Here is a 21,334-nt window from a genome sequence, read left to right as displayed (position 1 = left end):
ATATATTGATAAACACAAGTCTTTGTTTAGCTTGCTTAAAACTCAACTATATAAAAGTATCGATAAAATGATTAATAGCCTAATTTCTCATTTGTTATAGCCATAAGCAGAGTGTATATCGCCACCTGCTGGCTGAAAGATGGAGGAAACTTGCTTTAACCCTAAGGTAGGCCTATACATTTAATAAAAATAACAAAAACGTAAATGTAGTTTCATGATTGGCATCTCAAACGAGCAAAAGCTACCACTGACTGCTAGATAAACGAATTAAAGAATAATGACAGACAAACGAGAACATTTCAGTAATGTATGTATTTAAATCAAACACAATTTAAATATATTATAGATTAAGTACACATTTACGTCAGAAGACAATATTATAGGTACATAGTACCAAAAGTCTTTTCTGGTTCTCTTCCACATTTCAATGAGGTTTAAAGTAATGACATTGTTATATTCACTGAGTACATCTTCCAATGGAACAGTCTTCGTTGAGATTTTCCTTTGTCTCAAAATAACACAAAAAAGAAATGACAATCACCATGAAAAGAACTGACATTAATATATGGGGGGCAAACCAGAAATCTCTCTCTCTATATATATATATATATATATTCAACATTTATAACATGGAGCCTGGAGTTTTTCATTGCAACTGGAGCACTTTAGTCCATAAGGAGTATTTCTTCTTGTATGTTCTGTAATGATATGGACAAAGTGCTGGGGGTTGCTACAAGTGGTTGGCCAAACCATGAAGTGACATAGGTCCATTCCAGTTTTACTGTAACATTTCCAGCCATTCTACAGTACATTGGAGCACAGCCAAGGCAGGACAAATAAATCGCATCATTGACCCTCTGGCAAAACCCTCCAGCAGGGCCAGGTAAAGTCAGTGTGCATACACAAGTAAAACTGTACAAAGCCCCCAAAATGATGGGTTCAAATAAAATATGTATGACATTTCCAAGCCACTTCATCTAAAAACAAGGAATGGGCCATGTAGGTTGGACTGGGGATGACGACAAAGAAGGCAGAGAAGGAGAGGATAAGCACATCTTCGTGGAGCCTGTCGGGTCCCTGCAGACCGAGATACAGAGACTCGTTACTGAGGTTGGTGTTTCTTTCGATCTCTCGGCACCGCAGTGTGTCTTGGTCCTCCCCGGGGGAGGTGTTTGTTCTGGAGTGAGCCCGCCGTGCATCCTCTTGGTTTTCCCTCATCTCCTCTTCATTCTCACAGAGGACTTCAATAGTGTTACGAGCTGGAAGGGTGGGCGAAATACTTCATTTTTGCGAGTGGGGGGGGGGGGTTTGGTCACGCATACTCGGACGCCCGCGCTCTCGCACGGATAAGGGAGGTCTCGGGAGGTCATGGAATGCCTTGCTCGGGACGCGTTTCATCGTAGGTGGTGTGCGGCCCTGTCCACCCGCAGGTAGGTCCACCTGTCTCAGGCGGAAGGAGGAGGAGGAGTGCCCTTTGGTTCTTCAGAGGGGTCATAACTGCAGACAGACAGAGAGGAGTCTTTCAGAGACCTGGACCGTTACAATACAACATGAGACGTCCTCGTCTTAAGAGATAGGTCACCTATTTTTGGGGATATATTCGACATAGCAATAACGTCCACATAGCTAAGTCGACACAGGGTTTGGAAAGAGCTTTGGCAATACCTGCATTTCAGCTTTCCTAAATCAGCACTCTGCACATGCTAGATTTCGATCTTTTAGGATGATAATGTCTAAAGGCTGTCCAATCAAAGCGAGACTGAAGGGCCAGACATCCTATACTGCGCTTCCATACACTGTTCAGTGGGTTGTGTGATGTCATCGCCTACCTTGGTGGACTTGCCAGGGGTGTCATGGTGTGCCTGGTGTATGACATCATTGACAATCATCTTTGCTATCTTCCAGGCCATCTCTTCCTGTGCCTGAAAAACCAGACACAGTACCAGGGGGATTAACCTACTGTCACACTCAGGATTAAATGTGCTTCTCAACAGCGAGGTCATCTCGTAGGCATTTCAAAGGACTTTGTTTACCTCGTCTGAATTGCCTTGAACCCATTTCTTCATGGCTAAGGAGAACATGGAACCTGCGTGAGAAGAAAAAAGTTTCTTTCTTTTCTTTCACAACAATGAAATCTGGTCTCCTGAATGCCTAGTGTTTTTCTCCTCTTGAAGAACGTGATCTGAGAAATAATAAATAATAGATTCCTTATATACTCGAGACATTCCAAATCTGAGAGCCCCGAGTTTCTTTTGGGGCCGGCTTTTACATTTTTCAAAGCTCTGTCGGGTTTGAAACGATGATGAGAATAGAGACAGAACACTGGTGGAGAGGGGCTCTATGCTCCCTCAACCAGAGTGCACATGCTTGAATGACAGCCGACATTGAGACACGGTGACAAATAAAGGAGAGAAGAAAGAAAGAAACGCAAGGACGAGAGACGGCAAGCAAGAAGAGAGAGGAACCTCTTCTTAGCGTCTCCTACCTTTGGATTTCTTCACATCCGGCTCGGGTTCAGCCTCTCCGATGAACTGTCCCAGCTCATTCACCTTCCCAAACGTCATTTTCCTGCAGAGAGCACAGTCCTGACAATTAAATTTACATTTAATCATTTAGCAGACGCTCTTATCCAGAGCGACTCACAGTAAGTACAGGGACATTCCCCCCGAGGCAAGTAGGGTGACATGCCTTGCCCAAGGACACAACGTAATTTTCCCCGGCCAGGAATCGAACCGGCAACCTTCTGATTACTAGCCCAATTCCCTAACCGCTCAGCCACCTGACTCTCAATGACTTGGCATAATGAAGAAGACTCTAAAATGAGGATTCATGGTGATGCTTTAAAATAAAAAAAACATGTTTGTGCTGATGGGGCATTAGTCACGTATTAAAGCAGCACACTTGTTCCAACATCAAAGAACACCTCTTGGCACAGCAACGCTAAGAGGAGGGCAGGCGATGGGGTGGTGGTGCATCTGTAATAAGGCCAAATTGGCTCTTCTAGGACAGGAAGAAGAAGGAATAAAGGCCGGGGTCTTACCCAGCGTACGGGCGCTGGTACAGGGATTCCGGGTCGAGGCTGGCGATGTCCACCGTTATCGCCTCGTCAAAGTTCTTCAGGATTTTCACTGCTGCCTTTTTGGTACCTTGCTGATGTGGGAATGAGGAATACACAGTTTTGTCATTAACATTTTTCTTCTGTTTTTCGTTGTTGCAGTTATTTAGCTTGGAGCCTAGAAAAGCCTGAGTAAATACTGTCTATGTGTCTGCTGAGAGGAGGTAAGGTACATGTCAAGGGACTAAGGCTGGTTCCTGGAGGGGGGTCAGGGTATAGCCTGGAGCAGGTGTGTGTTTACCTGAGCTTGAGACCCGTCTGCGGTGTTTGTGCTGCGGTCGCCTTCGGTCGAGGCACCTTGACCCGGCGCGCTTGCGTTCACAAACTCATCCGCCCGAACACAGTTGATGAGGTCATTCAGGTACTTGTAGTAAAGGTTACTAGACAGGAAACCTGGCATGTAGACCTGACCGGGAACACAGAAACGGGATGAACTTTCCGTTGCAAAGAAGAACCCTTTGAATTTCACTGGATGCTGCCACTGCTACAAATGTCTCCCATAGTCTTCAGGGCCTGGCTGTTTTCTACCTCCCCATCTTGCTTGACCTTTGGCAGCAGCGATGCAGCACTAATTCTCACTAACATCAGGGAGCCTGTAAAGGGGTCGAAAGGCCCCCAAGGTGAAGTACAGTCCAGGTCAAAACAATAGTTGAAGCAGAAAACAACATCGGACGAAACCGGAGATTCTTGCTCTTTGCCGCCATGCAGTGTGATCTGACTGGAATGGAGTTCCGACTTGAAAAGGTAAACGAAGGGGCAAGAGTGTGGAGTGGGCTCACCTTCTCCATGGTGGTCCAGGCCTGTCTGAGAGGAGTGGTGAAGCAGTCTGGGAGGGGCCCTCCCTCGCGACAGATGTTCGACTCGATCTCCATACGCACTGTGTCGTCGAAGCCCAGAGGGTTGGTGGCTTGGAGTGAGAAATATCTGGAATAACAGACGGGACAAACGTTCCAGCATGCCAATAGATAAGAGTAGTCGCTTGAGAAGCCAGTTGGACCGTTTGTCGTATTCGCTTCATAGTATGTGGTTTACCATCCTGTAAAAAGGAGACTTACTTGTCGTAGAGGATCATGGCGTCATTCTGGGCCTCCTGGCCGTCGTACTGGCCCTTCTTAGCAGCTAGCTGGTCCTGGAAGTTGTCTGCTGCCAGCCAAAACTGGAGCACATTCACTGCCTCCTCCTTCTCCATGTACTAGGGGCACCAGTGACAGAAAACAGGTGTAAAATAGACACTGATGTGTAGATGTCCGCATGTCTGCCTGCATAGGATACAGTGTGTGTTTTTTTGTGTGGTGGACATGACTTGTGGTGCCGATCTGTCTCACCTCAGAGAAATAAAAAAGGGCTGATTCGCAAAACAAGATGTCTGCCAAGAATACAGAGCCACTTGTCAACACTTCAATCTGGTATTTGCAGAAATGATGGTTCCTCAAGAATTCAGTAAAGTGCCTGTGAAACGAGACTAGATATAAACAATTGCCATTTTCTATTTGATGGAGCATTTTATGGAGTAGGGATGACAAAGCAGACAGATTGAATGTCATCCTTGCTGTGCCAGTGCAAATCATTACAAAACACATTCACTTCACATTCACTCGTGTGGAATGAACAGGGATGACACAGTGAGACTTACTGTTGCTCCAGGATTGTGAAGACTACAGACTGGGCAATTACAAAGCAGTTCGGGTCCACAAGCCCATCCTCACCGCAGATTTTAGCTGACAAAATAGACCAAATTATCAAAAAAAAAAAAAAAAAAAGAGGATTCCATTTAGGATTCATGATGGGTATTCTATTAAAAAATAGAGTCAACCAAAGAGGTTGTGAGTGTATTTCTTACCAACAATGTCATTTCTGATCTGTTCAGTAATAGGGATTGGCCTAACAGCGTCTGGAGAGATGTACTTGGTGAAGATATTCACGGCATCTTTCTCTATACCTGAAACACAAAGAAACCAGCCGCACGATCATTCTCTGAGCATTCAACGTCAATAATAATTGGTATGATAGTGGTATGGAAATCCAAAGTCATGGAGGTCCAGTAGATGGAGAGACGACTGCCCGAACGTACTCTTCATGAGCTTCTCTGAGAGGTCTCGGAGGGCGTTGGTGGACTGGGTCTTGAACGGCGTCCCGGGCCTGGAGGAGGGCTGCCTGCTGGGCGTGTCTGCTCTGGGGGTGCCGGGCCGCTGGCCTGCCTCGGAGCCGAAGGAGTCCCTGTGGACGAGCTGCCCCACGGGGCTCTCGCTGGCACTGTCCTGGGGGCTGGGAGTGAGGGGCTGGGAGGAGGGCAGCCGGGCTGCAAAGGATGTCTCTGCGGGGTCCGGCGAGGTGGGGGAGGCGGGGATGGCGGCGGGCTCGGCCAGGGAGCTGAGTTTGACCGAGTTGAGGCTGTGGGCTCGAACCCGGGACCAGCTGGTGGAGCGGAAGCTCTCGGCCTCCAGCCAGAAGCGCACCAGGTGGTCGGCGCCTCGCGTCTCCAGGAACAGGGTGTAGTAGGGCACGGCCACGTTGTCCCGCACGATCTGGTCCACCGTCTTGGACAGGCGAGAGCGCGTCTCCTGAGCCAGGTAATTCACACTGGAGCGCCCTGGAATACACCACAGACACAGCTCGAGTTAAGCCCTTAGAACCGGGGCGGAGTCACACTGCTTGAAATCAAACAATAACACACTGCTGTCAATAATCTATTCAATGGCATAATTCCCGGGTCACGTGACGAGCGCAGCCATGTCAATGAAGCTTATCTGGAGGACTCCATTCCACATTATTGCCACAATTAACAGTGAGCTGACTGAGGCGTTTTGTTATAGCTGCTGGTGCTTTTGTGTGGCTCTCATATGATATCAGCTCCAGAGACTGGGCAGCCTGCCATAGTAGTCTCTGCTATGCCAACTTTCCCACTCCCTCAACAGGAGTTTGTGCCCTCACAGCACCGGTGACTACAGTAGCAGCAGTAATACTAGTAGTAGTAGTAGTCATTCCCCCCGGCCTACAGACTTCCAAGCAAGCATGACCTCAGAGCTGCAGCACAGGTTCAGCCACCTTAACAGACCTGCTCCAACATGTGGTGTCTTCACCATCATAGACAATAGTGGACGTGTATTTAAAGTGTCAGGGCAAGGGTTGAAGTAAACCTCTCGGGGAGCCTGAATGGCTCACATGTCCAAGAAGTGTTTTTAATGCAGCAGATCAGGGTTTTTTGTTTTTGTGGGTAAGGAGTGGACTTTATCCTACTCTCAGCTTTGTTCTACTGAAGGGCTTTGCAGTGGGTTTGGTGGCGTGCTGGTCAAAAGGCTAACCCATGCATGAAGGCGGGTGAAGCCTTCGCAGGATTAGCCTATGAGCATTCGCTGAGGCCAGTTGGCAGTGAAGCCCATTTCAACGGGACCGGCAGTCCAGTGGCCCCACTAATATGACTCAACCAGCCAACTCAAGCGTGGACACGTCCGGTCGAAAGGAGGCAACGTGGGAGGAGGGGGCTCGTTCACTCTACAGTACTCGTCAGCGACCTTCAAAAACACAACATGTAAACCATGATCGATGACAAGGGCCGTACCGAGATCTCCGAAGTGTTCAGCCTCCATATGGCTTGGCTGCTTCTTGAGGATGGCTGTGCGCCCGCGGGCAAAAGAGTCCATGTTGGCGGAGATGGCGTTGATGGCCACGTGGCTGGGCCCAGCCGCTTCCTGGATGGCATGGTGGTTCCTGGGGCCAGGAGACGGGGGGTGGGGACTGGCTGGTGCTGCGAGGATGGGACAGTTACATTCAGGAGAGTCCGTTCAATAAACAGTCTCAACAGGGACAAAGTCTGTGGTTGCTTGGTTACGGGCATGGGGTGGGGAGTGATACAGAAGACAGTGTTCTGTGTGTGTATACCTTCTGAGTGTTTTAGTTAGAAATTGCTCTCACAGTTAGCCTTCTCTGACAACACCGAAAACATTCTAGCTTCACACTTCACCTGATACTACTGATATCGCTTTTGGGGGGCCATGGCGCAAGTATGTCTGCATAGTTTACCTTAATATATCATTTTTTTCTAAATTATTACAGAAATGAAGACAGACCACTCCACTAACTTCATATGTTAAGAAGTTAGAGAGAGGCTCTTTTGAAGTGTACCACTATGATCAAAGCACTACCTTTCCAGAGGCACGTGTCAAAAGTGCTTTTAAATAACGAGCAAGGACTTTCCCTAATCTCTCTGCATTACCAACACGAGCATCCGGCAGCTACCTATTAACATAGCAGTCATAATTCTACAGAGAGGGTGCAATATTACCTACCTCTATTGACTTTAGCATCAGCTGGTTTCTCGAGTTCCTTGCCTTTTGCTGTGGGCAGAAAGGAAATATGACTGTAATTAGAGCACTGGAACATTGGACTGACAATGGAAAGGCAGATCAGTAACTCCAATATCATGCCTTTATTCAATGAAGGCTAAGGAACAGGGATGATACAGTGTTTAATGCCAAGTAAGGCCTCAACAGCCCCTTACATAAGGAGTCAGGAAACAGATAGACCTGTGAACCTGGAATTTTGCCTTTTAACAAACAAGTAATTATGTCCTCAGTTCTATGAGAAGATAAGATAAGAGAAAGAGTTACTTGCTGGCACCAATCTGGTATGAGAACATCTTCATTTTAAAATAATTCTCAAACCCAGGTCTACGCAAACATGCACACTAGTCATCTTCATTACATTACGCAACCTAATATAGCTGATAACACTGTAGAATGAAACGGATCCTATGTTCACAAGAGGCACTTCAGGCTGCCAGTGAAGGAGTGGGTCAGCTGAACTGAGGAGCCCTTGAGGGAAGCTTATGCACTGCATCAGATGGTAGGCACATGCTAACTCGAAGCTAGTATCTAGCTTCGTGAATCCCCATAGCATAATACCTTACGGTGTCAAGCAAAACAACATGGAAATATAAGACTTGTGAAATAACCTGTCTTTTGTACCTGTAAGACAATATTGAGCCTTATACCGACATTGTGCATGATGTAGTTTGTCAATGCAATGTGACATTACAACCAGCTTTATGCATGATCTGACTTGTCAATGCAGTGTGGCTATGAAGTGTCACTTTAGGGCCGGAGATATACCCCTCAGGGCTGGCATAGGCCAAAGAACCAATCTGCAATCACGCCTGTATGAATGTTTACTAGCTACATATATAGCTTTAACGAAAGCTTAGAAGCTAATGCAAGGTGTTAACCTAAGTCCTGACCAACGAAAGATGAAGAAGACCAACATATTGGAAAAACATGACAATTTAGAAGTGTGTAGCGCTACGTAATTGCTCTTATGGCTGATGTTTTAATATTGAATTTAGATTTCAAAACACCGGCCGCTAGCGCCGATTGCCATCCGTACACACGCCAGCAACCTGGCAGTGTGTGCTAAGCTAATAGTTAGCCAACGTTTGATGCCGAATAGGTATGGATAATGCAATACAAGGATCTTCACATCTATTTATGCTAGCAAGGGCTGGATACCTACGCCAGCTAGCGAGCTATGGCTTGCAATAATAATACATTTGCTAATTTAGATGATTTTGAAAAACTGGCACTGAAAATACGTTCACAAGTGCACATTCCTCAACGTCTGCCGCGGGTGTCTTAGCTAGATAGATAGCAACACCCTAACTCGCTAGCTAGCTCACACTTCCTCACCTTTCCTCCTGAAAAAAGACATGACGATTTTCACGCTCTAAATGTATCCTCAGCTCAAAGACAACATCCCGTGAATTTGCGAGTCCCTTCATTCATAAGCATCGATTATGAACGACGGTGTTCGATTTGGCTGCAACCACGGTGAAGCTGTCAAATCCCAAATCTAGCCTTTCTACAACCAGTGGCCATAATGTCAATAAACGTTACACTTCCGGACTGATGCGGCAGCATTGTGGGAAACGTTGCATTATTTGCTATGGGCCATAGGGGGGCCTGTAAATGCTTGTAACTCTATAACTCGAATAATCTGTTTAATCATATAACTTTCCACACTATTGTATAACATTTCTCATGTGTTATTTATATATTTACAATAGTGTGAATACTGAATTTATTTGGCAACATGGACTAGCTCAACTAATGAGGGTCATTAACTATGTTCCCATTCTTATAAGCTTTTCATCACTGACATATGACAATTATGACCTTGAGAATAGTAGGTTGACCAAAATGGATCAAAGAACTGATTAAAACAAATATTTAAACATTTTTAGCACATTTATTGCAGTTTATGATGAGTATTACAAAATTATAACCAAGGAAATGCAGATAAATTCCTTTTTTATGTTCACAACATACAACCTAATATAGATCACAAATAACCATCATCTGTTATTGAAAACCAAGAAACCAAAATAAAATGCTTCATTACATGATTTAATTAAGATTGATCATCATTTTTAGTCCCGCCCAATAATGTGAGTTTCCTTGGGTCGGTCAATGCGATAGACAAACTCGGCAGGCATGAAGTAACCAAGGTATTCCACCGTATCAGGGGTGGTGTCGATGTAGTAGTGCCCTCCCTCTCCATGGTGACTGAAGCAGTGCGTATGTTCCACACGCAGGTCCAAACCCTGATAATAACAGAGACATCGCCTTGGTACAGTAGTTATATTTTGAACAAAGCCATCATTTACTGATATAATAATATGGATTTATCTGGCTTTTTGAAGGATCAAACCTTGAATACTTACAGGATCTCTGGAAACCATAACAGACTGGCAGATCAGTGGAGCGCTGACCTCAAAGTGTTTGAGCCAGTTGTTAACTTCATCATCGGTGTTGAGAGGACAGGCTGAGAACTCTCTTGGCTTTACACAGGAGGGCGCCAGAACAAAACAGAGAGTCATATACATTTTACATTTTAGGCCACCGTTTGAACTACTGTCAATGGACCATGTTCTATGGAAAGGCAATACGCAGCCAATACATAAATCTTCCACCGTTTGAACTACTGTCAATGGACCATGTTCTATGGAAAGGCAATACGCAGCCAATACATAAATCTTCAATGACAAAATAAAAGTTCCTATACCATGATGTGGATTTTGGCCTTTCCCTTCTGGATGATGAAGGTTCCACCTAGAGCCAGGCTCTTATCAGGGTAGTGAGCTTCTAAGGTCTTCCTCAGAGCTCCAACAAGGCTCTCCTCTCCAGTTCTCCTTTTGGCTCTCACCTCTATGACCTGACAAGGGAGGAGAAACAAACACATTCTGCAGTGATTACCCAACCAGTTCAGAGTAACTTTCCTCCTGTTAATCTTTATTGACTTCAACCTCAAGAGTAAACACAAGTTCATGAACACAACTCGATTTTTTTTTTCTTAACCAGAAGAGAATATTATTTGCTAGGATGAAAATAATGATTCGAATAGTCAATAACTACTTTTCGCAAATGCAAATACTTAGGCACTTAGTATATTTAACATAAAACATAACAGTAACTTTATACTAGCATCAATGAACAAATTATATTCACCACAATAATCTGTCAGCACACCATTCACCCCTCACCTTTCCAGGCTTTCCCTCACATGCATACAGGTTGGCCAACAGTCCAAAGTCACAGCCTGGGAATCTGTCGCTGTATTTCTCCTGAAGGCATTTTCCATCGGCTGGGTTGATGGATGAGAAGTAGCTGCTGTTCACTGCAGGCCTTCCCTCAGCTTCAGTCAGTACCAGAGGCATCATCTTGGGATGTTCATAAGAATGACACCACATTCAATAAACGGATGATGATAAACCAGACCGAGAACAAACTGATAAAGCATGAAATTGTTCAGCTAACATACCTCTGCATTCATTCCAACAACTCTGGAGGACACAGCCCCTGCACCAAGAATGAAAGCTCCTGGTAGTTCCAATTCCATTGACACAGTGTTCATGTTGTACTCCTGGAAGAGATGAATTGCAACCTTTAATAGCCTATGTCAAAACGAAAATCACTAATGAACTATGACTAATAGGCTATACATTTTGGAGGACGGTTTACCTTTTCTACTTTCACCAAAGGTATTAAATAAGGCACTCCCCCCACATCCGTTATGCGAGGTTTTCCGCACAGACCTGCATCGTAGACAGAACAAAATAGAAAGCGTTAACACATACAGAAATAGATTCAATTTAAGTAAAGTATCTAAAAAGTGTTACCTTTCACAGGAAATCTAAACGGGTCATTGCTGAGATCTGGACACTCGACAACGGAAACATTCGCGTCAGCGAAATTCTTCCTAAGTCCATTCTGCAATACTGCATGGAGCAGAATGAGAATAAAACAAGGCGTAGCTCTGGTAATTCATTTGTCAGAAATTAATTTACTGCACTTGATGGTAATGTTGCAAGCAAGCAGAAATATATAGTCATTTACTTATTAAATGCATGCTTACCATTGCATAATTCTTCAAGAACAGGGACATGTAACTGGAACTTTTCTGTTTTACTGTTATCTGCCATTCTCTGTCCTGAAGTTATGAAGTTCTATGCCAGACCTATGTGCCAGACTGACGATCACCTGATTGAGAACTCGACTCCGGGACAAACTTTGGTCGTCCAACCAATTTGCGTTCTCACTCTATTTACTTCCTGTGCCGTAAATTGACCCTACTGAAAAATATGCGCTGATTGTTCTGCAGAATTTAGAAGATAAATGCCGTAGAATCAATCTTACCCGTGTTTTTGTTTACATCAAGATTAAATACTTACTAAATAAGTATGACGGCAACTGGAAATGTCCAATGTTGTAGCCAATCAGTTGAAGAGGCTTTTTTAATAGCTTCAACAAATGAATCACGCTTCATACTTGAGACGCCACCTCCTGATGTTGTGGCGTCAATTTCACGATATTTCGATGATACGCTTGCCTCAAACGAACAGACAAACGGGGACAACCTACGTCATGTTATTACTGACTGTACTCGGTCTTCAGCAGACAGGTAAGCGTATCTTCATGAACATGAATACTCGGTAACGGAAGAAAGGCTGCTTCAGCCGCGGTCAGTCTGCTGATTTAGCCCATACAAAGTAGAAAGGATGGAACACATTTCTTTGTTCATGCTCCTGATGCCTTGTAGTGTTTCTTTTTTTTGTTGCAGCGATTCTGGGGACAGCTTTTTCATAACCCAGCACCCATTGCCAGAGGCGGTGAGGTCAGTGAGAAGGCACCAGTCAAAGTGCAGGCCAGGACCCAGATGTTCCAGAGAGCAGTTAGCGGATGGGGAGGAGGACGGGTCTTCCAGTCCCCATATCAAGTCCACCTCAACTCCTGGGAAGTCTTGCAAGGCTGGCAGAGGGTGGTACACTAGGAAATGCACTCTCAAAAAGTACTCCTTTCCCTTCCTTGAGAGGGATTATCAAAATAAACAACACAGGATACGCCGGAAGTCTTCTAGAGCCATGAAAACCAAAAAGCATGTAGCACTTGTGGTAAGGTATCTTTCCATGATCAAAACGATTTTTGTCCCGTGTTTGAATTTGTCCTGATGTTTTGGGTATGGTGTGTTTCCCTTTGTTCCACTGACATGGTACTTGCAACAGAGGTCAGCAGTTGGAGGTTTTCTGAAATGTGTTGAGGCATTAGAGAAGGGAAGTTCCTCCCTGTTGGCGTGCATTGATGATGGCGACGTGTCCTCTCTATCTGAGTAAGTTTGCTACAGATTTGCTACAGTTTGCCCTATTCTTTGAGGGGAGGTTTAAACGGCGCAGACTGAAAAGGTTTACCAAACAGTCATTTCATCATACTGTAGGCAGATCCATTTGATTTGGTCCTGTTTTACTTCTCTGTGGTCCGATTTTCAAAAAAGACCATTCAAATCGGTGGGCAAGATGTTTCTGTAGAGTGGAAATGGCATCCCTTTTTGTAGTTCTTTTACCTTAAATAAAAGCTGTAATGATGCGTTGAAATTCTCCCCAGACTGGAGGAGGATGATGATGAGGATGATGATGATGATGACGACATCAGAGTGGTGGTGGGTCTTGCAAATCTGGAATTTTCTCAAAATGCATGCTTATTCTCATTGGAATTTTCGGTGATAAATTGCACCACATGAAACCTGTTTATTTTCTCCTGACAGGAAACAGAACTGTTCACTTCGCTGATTCAAGAGCAAGACAGACAAGCTTGGTACACTCCTCCATGTAGGAGTACGGACAACATAGCAGCCAGTACTCAGTTAGCAGCCAGTAAGCAGTTGAATGGGCTCAACTCGAGTACGGGAGGATCTCTCACTGGAAGCCATGTTCACCAAGAGAAGAAGAAGAAGGCTACAGAGAACTTTCGTAGGTCTAGCCGCATTAATACTAAATGTTCCGTCAAGACAACAGGAACAGTGAACATCCATAAAGCCAATGAAAACATACCTCACCCAGGCAGTGGAGAAATTGACTCAAATACAGGAGGATCTCCCACTGGAAGCCATGTTCACCAAGAGAAGAAGGAGAAGGCTAGAGAGAGGTCTAGCAGCAGGAAGACTAAATGTTCCATCAAGACAACAGGAACAGTGAACATCCATAAAGCCAATGAAAAGAAGAAGAAGAAGAAGAAGGCTACAGCGAAACCTCAGAGGTCTACCTGCAGGAATACTCGTTTTTTTTCCGTCAAGACAACAGGAACAGGGAACATCCATAAAGCCATTGAAAACACACCTCATCCGGACAGTGGAGAAATTGAGGAGAACGTGCTGGCTCCCAACGAGATGCAAAGGACATACTTTGATTATCTTGCCCTACAAAATGTCAAAGACGGCAGAAGGGATCACGTCGAGATCCCGCAGGAACACAGGCCAAAAGAGAGGCACGACAAGCCCTTAGAAGCTTCGGACTTGACAAGCGTCCGTACAAATATCGAAGGGGAAGTAGATGCCGCCCCACATTGCGAGACGGTTCAAAAGAAGGGCGAGGAGGAAGGTGTGAGCACCGCAGATGCCGGCCACGTGGAAGCGACCGGTGTAGTCGTCTCCCAGTGGGCCACGGCTGAACAGGCTGGGGCCTTACCTGGTGGTGGAACCATGGAGCCCAGGGAAAAGAAAAGGAAGAAGAAGAGGAGGAGGGCGGCTTCACCGTCTCATGAGGATGATGGAGTGGGGCCGGAAGAAGGGAGGGGTCCATCATCTCCTTCGGTGGAAGACGTTGAGCCAAGGGGAACGAAAAGGAGGACAAAAGATAAGCCTGCCCATACGTCCTTAGAGGAAATACCAGGAAAAGACACTGCGGTGGTTGAGGAGCCTTTAACGGAATCTACATATGACACGGTTGCACGGAGCGCAGGTGCCGTTTCTTTGAAGAAAGTGAGGGATCCCGCTCTCCGCGGCGACGCAGCCGCCAAGGGGCTGGACCAGGAGTCGGTTCCTCAGGTCACAGGGCGGGGAGATGACGTGTCGACGCTGGATGTAGACACAGCAGAGGAACACCTGGAGCAGGATCCTGCTGGACCGTCTCCCGACACCCTACTGGGCTCCGCATCGGAATTCTGTGACACTGGGTCACAGAAGAAGAAGAGGAAGAAGAGGAAGCGTCGAAATACGGACGGCGAGGTGGAGGCCCCCGCAGGCACGGAGGAGTGGGATGGAGAGAACCGAGAACACGATGAAGCTCATGAGATCCCTCGGACGCAGAAGAATAAATCGAAAGGCTCACTTGCTGGCGTCCACGAGGACACGGCAGCCACACAGGAGACGGAGGGAACTGAAATACCAACACATAAACAGAAGGTTTTGCCACGCGAGAAAGAGAAAAGGACAAAGCCGTCCACTCAGGTGGATCCTCTCGACAGACGGCAGCGTGACGCTGATGTCAGCCATAATCCAAGCATGTCCGTTCATGAGTCGACTCTGAAAGAGGATGAAGGCAAGAAGTCACATGACCTCAGGACCGAATCTGAGCAGACAACCATTTCTAAGGAGAGGAAAAGAAAGAAGGAACATGTCCATAATGAAGCAGGAGAGGAAAAGGAGGTGGAAGATGCAGTCATATCCACAGGGACAACTCCCAGCTGTGTGGTGGAGTCGCTTAGAGAAGAGAGGAGTATGAGGAAGAAGAAGAAGAAGAGGAGAAAGGATTCGGTTTCCGCTGATGGCACAGAAGGACACAGAGGGGACGTGGTGTCTGAAGGGACATGTGACATTTTACCAGTGATGCATCCAGTGTTATCTCAGACTGATGAAACAATATTACCTGACAGTAAGACTGACGAGAAAAAGAAACCTAAATACAAAAGGAGACTGCATAACCCAAACCAAGATTTCTTTGTTACATAGCATTACTAACTTGACATCTTTGTTTGTCTAGGTGTCCTGCTCTTTATTTTCACGTTTTCAGTGTTAGTTTCTCTGTTGAAAAAGACCGTTTTGTAATAGGTGTCTCACAATACAATAAATGTATATATTTTTTTACATTCAATTAAGTATGCGTCCCCCTGACTCACCTGACATTGATCCGCTTGAGTTTAGATCCTACACTGCCATCTAGTGGACAGGCTGTGTTAATGTTAAAATCTACAGTTGTAAAACCAGTCATGAAGTTGTCATTATTTGACCTCCCCGTTTCATGGGGAACTATCCGCTCATGATAGGCGTAACAGTATGAATATGAAAGAAGAATCTCAGGTAGATGGGGAGGTAATATTTTTCTTTATGACTGATGCTTAACGGACCAAGGAGAGACTGCGGAATTGCGCACCCTTTTTTTAACCTCTTAGCCAGCAACAGTGCATTGCAGAATTACCTGTCTCGTCTAAGTAGTGGGAGGATCTTCGCTCAGCGCTCTGAAGTAATACAGTACAAGTCCACGGAGTTATGTACGGTGAGTGACCGCAGTATTCCCGCGGCGGTATTACATAAGTAGCCTATCCAGCGAACAGCCTTAAAGAAACGTTAACACTCGATTTTTATAATTTGGGCAACTTTTCTTTGCTCGTCACGAAGTCCTCAAGCTCGTGAAATCTGTTTTTAATTTCAGCTTTTTTCAGGCTCCTGTCACCATCAATATGACTGCGTGTCATACACTCTGTTTACGCGAGGCAAGACGAGTTGCTATATTTGGAGGCACACATGGGAATGAAATGTCTGGAGTCTTTCTTGTGAATCTATGGAAAGATAATGGAACAGAGATTCAGAGGAAGGGTGTTGAGACAAAACCCTTCATAACAAACCCTAGAGCCGTGAAGAAATGCACTAGATATGTGGACACGGATCTAAACAGAGCCTTCACGACAGAAAATCTCAGGTAAACAGCGTCTTATGTCATATTTCATTTGTCAAGATGCATTTATAATCCTGGGTTATAGAGGCAGGTTATGCACCTACACTACCATCAATAGTACACATTTGACGATAAAAAAAGTACAACGTAGATCTGTGAATTACAGCGCTCAAGTCAAGTCTAAATCCCTGTCAGCTGATTGCCAACCCTCACCCCTTCCCCTTTCCCTGTGTTGCCAAAAGTTAGTGAAACGTGACCGAGGTCGAGAACTCCATTAGCTATAGCCTCCTTGGTTTATATAATATTTACCAATTTTATGGGTGTCTGAAAATGAAATTCTATGCGTTATGGTGCCTTGGGTGATTTTGGTGGTTTTCAAGCGATTACACATTAAAATATATTTAAGGTTGAACCTGTTCAAAGACTAAAATATTTCCTCTTGTTATTTTCCATGTTGGGAATGATTTTACAGACTGGCCAGCTGTTATTGTTATTTGTTATGTTCTGTACTTTTTAAAGTGGTATGAGTGCATTCTGAGCCACCATCAGTCTATTGAACCACATAAGCCTGACTATTCAGATAACAGCAGATTTGCACTGAAAGAATTTCTATATGGTTAGGTGTGGGGAGAGAGAGAGAAAAATAGGGGGCATACAAGTGCTATTATGTGTAGCTGCTTGGAGAACAATCTGGCTCAGCATCAGAGCATGTGTTGCTTTTAACCTGCCAAAAAGGAGGACCAGGATTGAATGTGTTGAGAATCTGGTGAGTTCCGTGTGGTTAAATGCTTAGTCTGAAGTCACTTGGTAGGGGGTTCACACAAGTTCTCAGATCAGCATCTAAATATGCATTGACCTTCAGTAACAAGTCGGTAACTACCAGCTCAAACAATACATTTTTTGTCTGAATCTGAAAAGCAAAACTATGGTCTTGCAGGAACACCAACAGGTCACATTGATGAGGATCACAATTCTTTGTATTCAAGGACAGGTTGGTTGTGCTGTGGCTGTGCAGTTAAACCTGATTTGCTGAAAGGGGAAAAAAACTGCTTTATCATCAGGTTCTTGACACTAAGGGAAAGTTAAATACAATCCTAATGGAAAATTCTCTGTCAATGATTTACGTTGTAATCATTGTAAGGCAATGTGAAGTTTGTTTTTGCAGAACTATGATTCAAATATTGTGCCTCCACAGCGCCCCTGGTGGAGAGGGTCTGCCCTATGAGGTTCAGAGGGCCCAGGAGATCAACAGGATATTTGGACCGAAGGGAAGTCCAGATGCCTTCGATGTGATCTTTGACCTCCACAACACCACGTCCAACATGGGCTGCACTCTGATTCTGGAAAGCTCTGATGACCACTTCAACCTCCAGATGATGAGTTATATCAAGGTAATGCCATCTTTCTTTGTTCTCACTCGGCTGTCTTGGTATTTCTTTGTTGACCACTGGCCACAGTCCTTGCGCAATGATTTACTCAAGAACGAGAATAACCGGTGCAGAAGTCAACCACAGGAAAACATATGTCAGGAAGGTGGCCACAAGACACAAGGGTCAGAACCCAGCAGGAAACACAGCTGTAATGCTAGAAAGTGCTTTTACACATTATTTGTGTTTTATTAAGTGTTCCTGTCCGATAGGAAAGGGGAAATATGTGGTAGATTGTTTGTCCAGCCTGTGAAGGACCTCTTTTTTGTTGTTGTAGAAAGCCATAGCTCCAGACAGTTGTCCAGTTCTGTTGACTGAACATCCTCTACTTAAGTATGCAACGTCACGCTCAGTGGCCAAGCACCCCATTGGTGAGTCCAAAGTCCAGCTCAGAGGACAATGTCTGGCAAGACATGGGAAAGTTCTGAACGCCACTTTACGGCATCCGAAGTCAAACTTAAGCACATTTAATTTACAATTGTGACACATAAAATGTTATTTACAGGTGCTTTTCTCATTTCAGGTCTAGAGGTTGGGCCACAACCTCAAGGAGTGTTAAGGAGCAACATCTTTGAAGCTATGCGACTCGTACTGAAACACGCACTGGACTTTATTGAGCTTTTTAATTCAGGTAAAAGCTGTGAAGACTTACCGGATTACATGTCGGCTTTGGTTTGCCGCACAGGAGCACGCCCAGTCAAAAGGTGTCCAATGATTGAACCAAGTCGATGCGTCACAGAGTGGTAGCACAGAATTCTACATGGCACAAGCACATTTGCACACATGCTGTCTCCAACCAAAGGATCTGTTCTGATTTAAAAACGTTTTAAGCAGTAACATGCCTTTTTTCAGATGACCCATAGGCACGTCCTCAGTGATGTATATATTTATACAAGTAATTTATTCACTGGACTGTTATGTGCTCGCCCTGCAGTCTGGCAGTGTCATGGTAATGGGTGACATTTCGAGACATTGCCTACGGGTAATGAGTCATCACACATGCCGTGTACTCCTTATACGGTAGTCTGTCTGACGTAAATATCTATTTTAAATATTTAATTCCTATCGAAAATAATCTTCATCTGTTTTGTAATATCTTGCCTTTGTCCACTTCCGAGGCCCTGTTTGCACATTTAGTGTGATGTTGTTTTTCCTCTCTTTACCGTTAAAAAGTGTTGGGGGCAGTGTGTGAATTGCAATCGGCCGGTTCCCTGACTGTCCAGCTACTGAATGGCATGCTTGTTGCAAGTTGGTTAGTTTCCATGTCATTAGGAGCTGGCTGGGTTTCGGAATCTTGTGTTCCGGAGCCGCAGTGATGCGGATGAATGCCTGGCCTCGCTGATTGATTGTTTTAGGGGGTTTTTCACAATGAAAGTCCAAAAAAGCCAAATGAAAGCCACACACTCCGTTTTTTTGCGATGGACATTGTGAAGCTTCTGTTACCAGATGCGTACTGTATGTTGTGAAGGGTAACAGGCGTTCCTGCTGTGTTGTGTGTTGATCAGGCATGGAGTTCTCCCCCTGCACAGTGGACATTTTCCGAGTCTCAGAAAGGATGGATTATCCTAGAGACACCAACGGAAACATCGTAGCCATGGTGCACCCTGATTTACAGGTACCTTTGTTTCGCGCAGACATCTCCAATTCAAGGACTTTTGTATGTCGTAGGTCAAAAATGTGTCTTTGTGACTGTGACCTTTGACCTTTTCTACCAACCTGTTGAGTGAGTCTAAATGTTTTGTTTAGTATTGAGTACACCCGATGAGAAAAGTCAAGTAAAAATTAACTACCACAGTCTGAGGGGAGCGTTTTGTAACTCAAAACCCCACTGCTTTGCCAGACAAGGAGGATTCAGACTTTCTTCCACCAAAGCACTGTGTTAAATGTCGGCCATGTTTTTACTTCAGGACTGTGACTGGGAACCCCTGAACCCTGGTGACCCCATGTTCCAAACGTTTGACGGGAGAACCATCCGATACGAAGGTGCTGGCACTGTCTATCCCACTTTCATTAACGAGGCTGCTTATTATGAGAAACAGCAGGCGTTTGTGGCCACCAGGCGGGAGACCATAGCAGCCAGTGGTATCAGGAAAGCATAGAAGAGAGTTACATGCCGAGGGAGTTATTTGTGTTTTAACACATTGCAATAATCACATTTTTATGATGAAAGCACAATGTTTTACAGAGTATTTGTTTGGATTTCTACTATTTGTTTAATTGAATATTGGATGATCACTAACTATGCAAAGTGAGTAGCACAAATGAAAGATTTAATACTGTGAACATTTTTGAACCAAATAAGGGGATAGTGGTAATAAAGATGTAGTGTTTTTACAATATATTACCTTTCTACAATGCATTTCTGTATAAGGCAACTAATTTTCTATGAGATGGAAGTAATGAAGTGTTGCATAGGGACTTTTCATATGTACTGTATTAGTGGTACATTAGTGGCATCTTAGACTGGATCTAATACTTAAAGGTAGACTTAAATGTGACAGACACAATATTACTGCAGGATCTAACATTATGTATTGATCATCTCTGGGACGTGGTGCCCGTTTTCTTTTGAGTCAACTTTTAAGGAATAGTATGAATCAAATAAATGTTTCATAAGCCAGTTGGAAATCTACCTGCAACTTCTGAGTCTTGCATTTTCTATACAGTATTTTGTGATAACACAGTTGATGTTACATTGTGTGTGGCCTTTCATTACAATAACTGAACCTCTTGAGCTACCTTTAATCCCTGTGGTTGGTATCTAGAGTATGGTGCTGTCCCAATATTGCCTTAATGAAGCCTATACTGTTTGTAAATTCAGTTGCAAATTGCATGACCTTTAAGATTTGTTTGGAATAATATTGAATTGGGCTGAAAATGAAACACAGAAATGTACAGTTGAAACGTAACAATAAAGGTGATTTGTTATCCTGTGGATAGGTACTTGTGAAGGGATTTGAAACATATATTTATGTGTTTAATGTCAGGTGGTGAAAATGTGTCTTATGATGTCATTGCTGTTATTTGGATGTTTTGTCTGTTAGTTTTAATGCGTGGTATTTCGAAATGAATGGTTTTGGCTTGATATCAAAGCTGTCCTATCCTAATTTGTACTAACTAAAGTGTTCTTTAGTAAGATCACTAGTAGTCAGATGAATCATTTCCCCTAAGTATAACATTGTATATTTTGTTATCCCTTATTTGAAAATGATACAATCAATAAATAATATCCTTACAATCATACAATCAATATTATGGTCCATGTTGTTTTTAATACTGTGTAGCCCCTAATAATTTGCTGAATGTCATGCTTTGTCAGATGGAGTCAGATGGCTGAGCGGTGAGGGAGTCGGGCTAGTAATCTAAAGGTTGCCAGTTCAATTCCCAGCCGTGCCAAATGATGTTGTGTCCTTGGACAAGGCACTTCACCCTACATGGGGAATGTCCCTGTACTTACTGTAAGTCGCTCTGGATAAGAGCGTCTGCTAAATGACTAAATGTAAATGTTTGTTCAATTGAACCATGTATGTGGTTATGCGTTATATGACCACAAGAAGGCAGCAAAGTATTGTAGATTTCGAA

At 44.3% G+C, this 21,334-nt stretch overlaps 4 protein-coding genes across 5 annotated transcripts; 2 read left to right on the top strand and 2 right to left on the bottom strand.

Moving 5' to 3' along the window:
- Window positions 1-77: 77 nt before the first annotated feature.
- akap10 (A kinase (PRKA) anchor protein 10) lies at window positions 78-9,024 on the bottom strand. The gene is made up of 15 exons (XM_062485185.1): window positions 8,794-9,024; window positions 7,402-7,449; window positions 6,675-6,860; window positions 5,187-5,705; window positions 4,956-5,054; window positions 4,749-4,833; window positions 4,441-4,564; window positions 4,171-4,307; window positions 3,895-4,039; window positions 3,357-3,521; window positions 3,041-3,150; window positions 2,486-2,568; window positions 2,034-2,086; window positions 1,830-1,922; window positions 78-1,497 (listed from the first exon to the last, which is right to left on the bottom strand). Exons 1-15 carry the CDS (start codon window positions 8,813-8,815, stop codon window positions 1,492-1,494), a joined length of 1,875 nt encoding a protein of 624 aa, XP_062341169.1. The 5' UTR covers window positions 8,816-9,024; the 3' UTR covers window positions 78-1,491.
- A 314-nt stretch (window positions 9,025-9,338) lies between these two features.
- c19h11orf54 (chromosome 19 C11orf54 homolog) lies at window positions 9,339-11,849 on the bottom strand. The gene is made up of 9 exons (XM_062485009.1): window positions 11,835-11,849; window positions 11,519-11,735; window positions 11,283-11,381; window positions 11,125-11,198; window positions 10,925-11,026; window positions 10,647-10,823; window positions 10,169-10,318; window positions 9,828-9,944; window positions 9,339-9,707 (listed from the first exon to the last, which is right to left on the bottom strand). The coding sequence occupies exons 2-9, from the start codon at window positions 11,583-11,585 to the stop codon at window positions 9,534-9,536; spliced, it is 960 nt and encodes a 319-aa protein (XP_062340993.1). The 5' UTR covers window positions 11,586-11,735; window positions 11,835-11,849; the 3' UTR covers window positions 9,339-9,533.
- On the top strand, window positions 11,660-15,491 carry pho (phoenix). 2 transcript variants are annotated; one of them, XM_062485007.1, is made up of 6 exons: window positions 11,660-12,064; window positions 12,224-12,554; window positions 12,666-12,769; window positions 13,042-13,096; window positions 13,202-13,410; window positions 13,582-15,491. In XM_062485007.1, exons 1-6 carry the CDS (start codon window positions 11,844-11,846, stop codon window positions 15,380-15,382), a joined length of 2,721 nt encoding a protein of 906 aa, XP_062340991.1. In that variant the 5' UTR covers window positions 11,660-11,843; the 3' UTR covers window positions 15,383-15,491. The 2 variants fall into 2 exon arrangements, with proteins under 2 accessions (XP_062340991.1, XP_062340990.1); XM_062485006.1 differs by having other exon boundaries at window positions 11,661-12,064; window positions 13,202-15,491.
- Window positions 15,492-15,632: 141 nt separating this feature from the next.
- On the top strand, window positions 15,633-20,687 carry aspa (aspartoacylase). The gene is made up of 7 exons (XM_062485008.1): window positions 15,633-15,926; window positions 16,093-16,349; window positions 17,521-17,716; window positions 18,030-18,123; window positions 18,276-18,383; window positions 19,258-19,367; window positions 19,660-20,687. Exons 1-7 carry the CDS (start codon window positions 15,765-15,767, stop codon window positions 19,849-19,851), a joined length of 1,119 nt encoding a protein of 372 aa, XP_062340992.1. The 5' UTR covers window positions 15,633-15,764; the 3' UTR covers window positions 19,852-20,687.
- Window positions 20,688-21,334: the final 647 nt, after the last annotated feature.

Source organism: Osmerus eperlanus, chromosome 19 (assembly GCF_963692335.1).
Source record: "Osmerus eperlanus chromosome 19, fOsmEpe2.1, whole genome shotgun sequence".
Classification (NCBI taxonomy): Eukaryota; Metazoa; Chordata; class Actinopteri; order Osmeriformes; family Osmeridae; genus Osmerus; species Osmerus eperlanus.
This window is presented reverse-complemented; position numbering and strand designations above follow the sequence as displayed.